This window comes from Trichoderma gamsii (genome assembly GCF_001481775.2).
Source record: "Trichoderma gamsii strain T6085 chromosome Unknown Scaffold_44.2, whole genome shotgun sequence".
NCBI classification, from domain to species: Eukaryota; Fungi; Ascomycota; class Sordariomycetes; order Hypocreales; family Hypocreaceae; genus Trichoderma; species Trichoderma gamsii.
The window spans coordinates 256,746-264,329 of record NW_020171381.1 but is presented as its reverse complement, the minus strand read 5'-3'; the positions used below and the strand labels follow the sequence as shown (position 1 = coordinate 264,329).

At 40.8% G+C, this 7,584-nt stretch overlaps 2 protein-coding genes across 2 annotated transcripts; one reads left to right on the top strand and one right to left on the bottom strand.

The window, feature by feature from the left end:
• Positions 1–1,303: 1,303 nt before the first annotated feature.
• TGAM01_v209324 (hypothetical protein) lies at positions 1,304–2,580 on the bottom strand (the record flags this gene model as incomplete). Its single annotated transcript, XM_018801868.1, has 3 exons — positions 1,304–1,318; positions 1,399–1,864; positions 1,919–2,580. 3 exons carry the CDS (start codon positions 2,578–2,580, stop codon positions 1,304–1,306), a joined length of 1,143 nt encoding a protein of 380 aa, XP_018664693.1.
• Positions 2,581–3,129: 549 nt separating this feature from the next.
• On the top strand, positions 3,130–6,951 carry TGAM01_v209323 (hypothetical protein; the record flags this gene model as incomplete). Its single annotated transcript, XM_024550533.1, has 6 exons — positions 3,130–3,360; positions 3,418–3,518; positions 3,579–4,584; positions 4,641–4,785; positions 5,761–5,997; positions 6,065–6,951. The coding sequence occupies 6 exons, from the start codon at positions 3,130–3,132 to the stop codon at positions 6,949–6,951; spliced, it is 2,607 nt and encodes an 868-aa protein (XP_024404740.1).
• Positions 6,952–7,584: the final 633 nt, after the last annotated feature.

The following is a 7,584-nucleotide window of genomic DNA, read 5'->3' as shown; positions in this document are numbered from 1 at the left end:
TAAATATTAATAATAAATTATAATAATAATAAATAAATATTAAATATATTAAATAAAAAATAAATAAATAATAATTAAATAAAATTTATATTTTTTTTTATATTTAAAATAAAGTAATTATTATAAACTTATTTTAAATATATAATAATTTAATTAAAAAATATATTAAATTTAAATTTTTTTTATTTAAATATATTATATAAAAAATAAATTTTTTTTTTCTTTTTTATAAATATACTTATATTTTTTATTATTAATAAAACTTAATTTATTTAATAAAATAAAATAAATATATTATAAATTTAAGTTATACTTTAATAAATTTTATAAAATACTTAAAGTTTCCCTAAGGTTTTTTTTAAAATAAGCTTAATTTAAACCTAAAAGGTATTTTAATTAACTTATATTTAATTATATAAATTTTTTTTTAAATTATATTAATATTATAATAAATATTTATTTATAATAGTTATAAAGCTAATTTATTATATAAATTAATTATTAACTTTAATTAATTAAATTAAATATATTTTTTAATATATAAATTATATTATATAATTATATAATATATTTATTAATAATAGTTTTATTTTATTTATTAATATATATATATATAAATTTTATTTTTAAAATCTTTTTTATTTTAAAATAATAATTTAAAATATAAAAATTAAATTATTATATATATATATATATATATATTACTTTATAATTAATATATATAAATTCTTTTTACTTTTATAATATATTAAAAAAATATTTATTTATTTATTTAAAACTTTACTAATTTTTATAATAATATAATAAATAAATTTTTTATTAATTTTAATTTATTTATAAAGTATAAAACTTAATTTATTTAAAAATATAATAACTTTAAATAAAATAATTAATAAATTATTCTTAATTCTAATAATTATACTTTTCTATTTACATTTGCTCCTACCCAAGTAATTTCTTTACACTCCTTACTCTCTCTCCATTCTCTAATACGACTTTCATTCCATCCTGCTTTATTTATAATCCCTGCATTCCCTTTCCCATCCTTTAATTCCTTCTTTACCTCCCTTTCTTTTCCATGTTGTATTGATCCTAGAAGGGTGCACCTAAGATCATCTGCTCCCGCCCACTTCCATTGGAAGCAATTATTGTCTTCACTACACGCTTGGCTACATCGCTCAGAGGAATCAATATCTGTACCAGGTGGATCAAACGCATCGAAACGACCACTGTCCCAGGCTTCACGAATTGGGGTTGTGCCAGGTTTATGAAATTGCCATATATCAGAATATAACAATGGTCGCTATATGCCAATTAGCTGTTTAATTCCAGGTAACCCTTTAATAGTGCCAGGCACAAAAAACTCCTGGCAGCATGCCTTTGAAGAATATGACTTACATCGGGTTTCCGTTGGCTAGACTCCCAGCTGAACAAGTCCACCATATCTTTCGGAGATGTCTTATGTAGCGTTATCAGTGGCTGACACCAATGCTGGTCATTGAAAGGAATCTCGTGAAGGGCATAAGGGCCGAACATCGGGAAGTGACCATGCATAGGGATGCCCTGCTCCCACATTGCCCATCCCAGGACGCTGTCGCCACAACACTCATCATCATGATTTAGATAACTGAATTTTGTCGAGAGCGGCTCATCTGTATACTCTCCAAATGGACTTGTGGTGCGCTGCAACAGAGTCTTCATGGCGCCCCGACTGATGATGTATCCAGGCCCTCCATTGGCAAATAAGGTCCCCTGGTCTCTACGTTTTGGATCGCGGCGACCGGGAGATGGTGAGCCCATGTAAACGTTTGCATCTGGATTATACAGTTGAAGGAAACGGAATAGGTTATCCCAAAATATGTAGCTAGGATAAATGTCAACGCTTTGGCGAGCAAATAATCTAGCCGAGCACACTTACGTATCTGTTTCGTAAAAAACGTAAAAGTCTCTATTAGGCCTCATGGCCCACGCTCTTTCCATCATTGGTAAGAATTTGAACTTGTCTAGAGCCCATCCATTTATATGCTCCGTTTGTGCCTCGGTGTCCAAAATACCAATTCTTTGCATTTCTTTCTGGGATAAATACTCTCCCCACATCTTGAAGGTGGTGGCATTATAATGAGAGCTTGGTAGATCGGCAAGAATGTCAATAGCACGATGATTTCGAATATCCTCGCCAAGGTCTGAGAAGATGATCAGCTCATCTGGCGTAAAGCAGGCACTAGTGCTATCCATCTGCGCGTCCAATCTCTCTTTGTTATCTCCATGACCAGTTTTGAGAACTGGCTGTATTCGTGACAGAACATGTTTCGGAAAGGAGCGGCAAATGTCTTCTGTTGAGTTGGTGCCCGTCGATACAGACTTGGGGAAGAAGTCGGTCACCGTATGATGTGTGAAGTCGTCGGTCAGCGGGTAGGTTTGATATGGTAGGAATCCAGGAGGCGCAGGCTGCTCATGGCGGTATATGAAAAACAATAATAATATCAAGCAAGAAGCAATCAAGATAACATTTTGTAATTGTCGGCCATGCAAGACATGTGGTGTAAAGAGTGGTCGCGAAGGAGCTCTAAAAAGGGCCATTATAGGCCTGGTTAAATCAGGGGGAGAAGAAATTAAGGTTATAGGAGCAGGCTAAGAGAAAGGCTACAGCAATTGATATACTAGTTTACTAACTATTAACTTCGAGCAAGTTCTAAGCAATTATAACAAGACAAATGATGTTTTTCTCAAATTTAATATACAGGCAGGTATAACTTCAAATACTGCTATTTCGAATTTCAAGCGCTGATAGCTGTACAAAAACGAGTTCCTTTTCCTTTAAGTACATGGAGTAGTCATATCTCTTGTAGTGGAACGTATGTTTTTTTCTTTTGGCGTTTCAACCTGTGAAGCCACAGCGATCCACTATTCTCAATACGGCTAGGATCTTATATTTGTAGGTTAGTAGGTACCTAGTAAGAGTAGAGGACACTGAACTCTACGTCCCGCAGCTAGTACAAGTAGCTTACGTGATTACCTGCTAACCTTCCTTGGTATCTTGAGCTTAGTATATCAAACCCATCAGGCCCCCCAGCAATCGGCCCAAGTCGACCTTGACAACATCCACCCGCGACTTGCGGATAGCCCACGATGGACTTCGATATGTTGCAGACTCGCTTAGGCGAGATTGCTCGCGCAACATCTTCGAATTTTCAAAAGCTTCCCGGCTCAGCTATGATCGTACGATATATCCAATCCAGCTACCAAAATGATCCCGTGCGATCCGCTATTGAACTGGTCCTTGTGCTGTTCTTTATCCGCTACCTTATGTCGCCCTCATACTCGACTCACAAGCAAAATTTTGTTAAGCTGCAAGAAGGCGTAAGATCATCCGCATTCTATTGACGATTCCCTCCCGCTGACTGCCTATGGCTTTAGGAGATTGAAGAGTTAATTGATGAATGGACTCCGGAGCCAATTGTGGCCGATCGAACGGCTGTAGAAGAGATTGAGAACGAGAGACTTCCGGTTATTGTCGGGTGCGTGGTGTCTTATTGTACGCTGCCTTACATTTACTGACGTACGAATTCGTACCATAGACCGACTGGCCCGAAAGTCAAACTATCCAATGGACGGACAGCCTTGAACTTGGCTTCGTACAACTTTTATAACTTCAATTCCAACGAACAGATCAAGGAGAAGGCTATTCAAACTTTGCGCACGTATGGTGTTGGCCCTTGCGGCCCTCCTCAGTTTTACGGCACACAGGATGTCCATGAAAAGGCAGAGTCGGATATTGCCTCATACCTTGGCACAGAAGGCTGCATTCTCTACGCACAAACATTCTCGACTGCAACAAGTGTCATTCCTACCTTTTGCAAGCGTCGCGATGTCATCATCGCTGATGCTGCTGTCAATTATTCTATTCGTAAAGGCCTAGAGATTTCAAGGAGCAACGTCAAATGGTTTAAACATGGCGATTTGGACGACCTCGAGAGGGTGCTCAAAGCGGTTGCAAATGAACAGGCGAAATCTGGTAAATTAACTCGTCGATTTGTCGTCACGGAGGGCTTTTTCGAGATCACCGGTGATGTCACTAATCTACCTCGATTGGTTGAGTTGAAGGAAAAGTATAAGATTCGAATCATTCTTGACGAAACATGGTCTTTTGGAGTGTTGGGACGAACAGGACGTGGCCTTACTGAGGCACAGAATGTAGATCCACAACAGGTGGACATGATCATTGGCTCGCTCGCAGGCCCCTTGTGTGCCGGAGGCGGATTTTGCGCCGGATCTAAAGATGTGATTGAGCATCAGCGAATCACCTCTTCTGCTTATACCTTCTCTGCAGCCCTACCGGCCATGTTGGCTATGACTACAAGCGAATCACTGAAGCTGCTCCAGTCGAATCCCGACATTCTTGTTCAGTGCAGAGAGAGCATTCGGGCCATGAGAGCGCAACTTGATCCACGTAGCGATTGGGTCGTTTGCACCAGCGCAGTAGACAATCCTATCTTGCTTCTGGTAATTAAGCCTGAAGTTGTCAATGCAAAGAGATGGACTGCTGATGACCAAGAGAAACTCTTGATGGAGTGCGTCGAAGAGGTATACAACCCCTTATTCTCAAGGGCATTAGAGCAATGATAGCTAACAATCACTAGTCGCTGGCAAATGGTGTTATGATCACACGACTGAAGACAAGGCCTTATGCGAATGCTATAGCAGCTCCAAACGACTGGACACTGCAGCCAGCCCTTAAAATCTGCGTTACTTCTGCGCTTTCTAAGAAGGATATTGAAAAAGCAGGTATTACAATTCGACACGCCATTACGAAGATAATGCAAAAAAAATCGAACAAGGCTATCTAATATACGATATCCAGGATCTCTTTTATACATACACCTATATGCTTTTAATTTTAGAATAAGACAAGACTTCGCTTGGAACTTGGTGTTTATTTCTCTGGTAATGCTAGTAATTGTTAATAACTCTCTAATAATATAATAGTTAATATATATACTTGCTTAGCGCGCATGTGTGTGAGTGTAAGCGTTCACGGTTCCTACCTACCTAATAGCTAATTTTAGGACATAAATTGATTGAACGTATGTTATTTTAGCTACTACCACGATGATTGGTCGATTCCCTACCTATTCGGTGGTTATATAATTAGCGCAGCAGCCGGCCCACTCAAGGTATGTTTTTAGCGCATTCTAACAGGCAGGATCCAGCTGGGGAGACACCTAGACTAAGACTTAGACTTAGATTCAAGCCATCTACCCGTCGCACATGAAATCAGCTTCCTCAGGACTCCACCGCTTGTTATTGCCCATCCAATTTGGATTGAGCCGCCATTCGTACATTTATGTCTCTTTCATGATTAACAGCTGACATGCCGCGACTGCTTTGTATGTTCTCCCGCCCCCCCGCGGCGTAACTAATGCGCTAACTTCCATGCGGCTTGAAGCCACAGCGCTGTCATTGCGTCGCGACCCTCGACTGCTAAGATTTCCTCCATACGTGTCTGCTTTCTGTATTGCCATTGGCGTTGTTTGGCTGCTTCTTCTACCTCTGGACGATTATTCGAGACGAACCTACGTATCAGAGAATGCTCTCTTGCCTGGACAAGTGCATACTTATTTTGGAGGTAGCGAACAGCATATATTCAGGGCCTTTAGGCATGAGGTAGATTTGCTTGCCGACAAGCATAATTATGAGTTTGTTGCCGAGCGCCATCTCCTGAAGATTTGGTGACACACGTGGCTAATACGGACATCAGAGTCAACGACAAGCTAGAGTCGATCCTGGCAGGCTTTGGCGTCAAGGTTGGCCGACAGAATTACACCTACCACTCGGCCGGACAGGAATATACTGGGGAGAATGTGTATGGCATTCTGCAAGCCCCTCGCGGGGACGCAACAGAAGCCATTGTACTGGTGGCTGCATGGAAGAGCATAGATGAACAGCTTAACCGTAACGGCATCGCGCTTGTGCTCACTTTAGCTCGCTATTTTAAACGTAAGGCGTCACCAGAACCAGAGCTTAACGGGGGGTTGGACGTTATGATGAAACTGACAAGCGATAGGCTGGTCTTTATGGTCGAAGGATATTATACTGCTTCTACCTCCAGATAGCACAACTGGAACACAGGCCTGGGTTGATGCATATCATGACGCTCATGATTCTAAACACATTTCACCACTGCCGCTCAAGTCCGGTGCACTACAGGGGGCTATCGCGATCGATTACCCCCATGAGCAGCGCTATCATGAGCTTCACATTATTTACGATGGCACGAATGGACAGCTGCCCAACCTCGATCTTATCAACTCGATTGTCAACATTGCGGGAGGCCAGATGGGTATTGAGACCACCGTGCAGCAGATGACTGGCCATACCGATAGCTATCAAGATCGACTTCAAACAATGCTCCGTGGTATGCTGTATCAGGGCCTTGGATATCCCACTGGTCCCCACAGCAGCTTTATTCCGTACCATGTGGACGCCATAACTTTGCAACCTACCGGTGAAGGATGGCACGATGAGATGGCGATGGGTAGAGTTGTTGAGGGATCCTTTCGAAGTCTCAACAATCTTTTGGAGCATTTGCATCAGAGCTTCTTTTTCTATCTTCTCATGCAAAAGAATCGCTTTGTGAGCATCGGCACTTATCTTCCCAGCGCCATGTTGCTGGCTGCCAACTTTACCATCATGGCCATCTTCCTCTGGGTTAAGAGCGGACAACCTACGGTCAAGGATGTGGACTCGAGCAAGGAAAAGAATGATGGTATGAATCGCAAAGGCGATGCCGCGCCAGCTTCCTGGACTCCTCTTGCAGTAGAACGGAGCCTTCTCTCACCTCTTACTTTCGTTGCGATATGCCATTCCATCTCTGCAATTCCTTTATTTGTGTTCAACCATCTTGGCATAAATGTGAGTTTTGATGCGGCCGTCTTCTTTGGTGGCGCTTGATACCGAATGCCAAGCTAATCTTTATGTTACATAGACCCTGCCATTGGCGTTTCTGATATTTTCCGTCACATCTACTGTTCTTCCAGCCATCTTCTCTTTCGCTGCTGCCTCACTTCAAAAGCCAAGCACGCAATACTTTCAGCTTACCAAGTCTTTCTCGCTGTTGATTTTAGGTGTATCCCTTGCGACCCTCAGCACACTCAATTTCTCTCTTGCTTTCCTTGTCGGACTTCTAGCAAGCCCTCTCACCTTCATTCGACCAACCAATAGCGTAGCTACCAGAGGCATTTCTGCAGTATTGTTGATATTAACCTCGCCACCAATTGTTATATCAACGACAGCGTGGACTAGTGGCGTTACTCTGACGGAAGTCTTGAGAGCAGCGAGTTTGGGTTGGAACGTATGGGGGATGTATACGCCAATTGTCATCTGGTGTATGTGGTGGCCGGCCTGGCTAATTGGTATGACGAATACTCTTAGTCCCATCTCTAAGGCATAAAGGAATCATACGGGACATGATTTCACGCGCAGCTCTTGGGAACTTATGCTAGAGTCCTTTTGTTATAATCATCATAAAGATCTGGTTTCGAAATTGCGATTAGACATATCAATAATACTAATGATGAAAGTCCA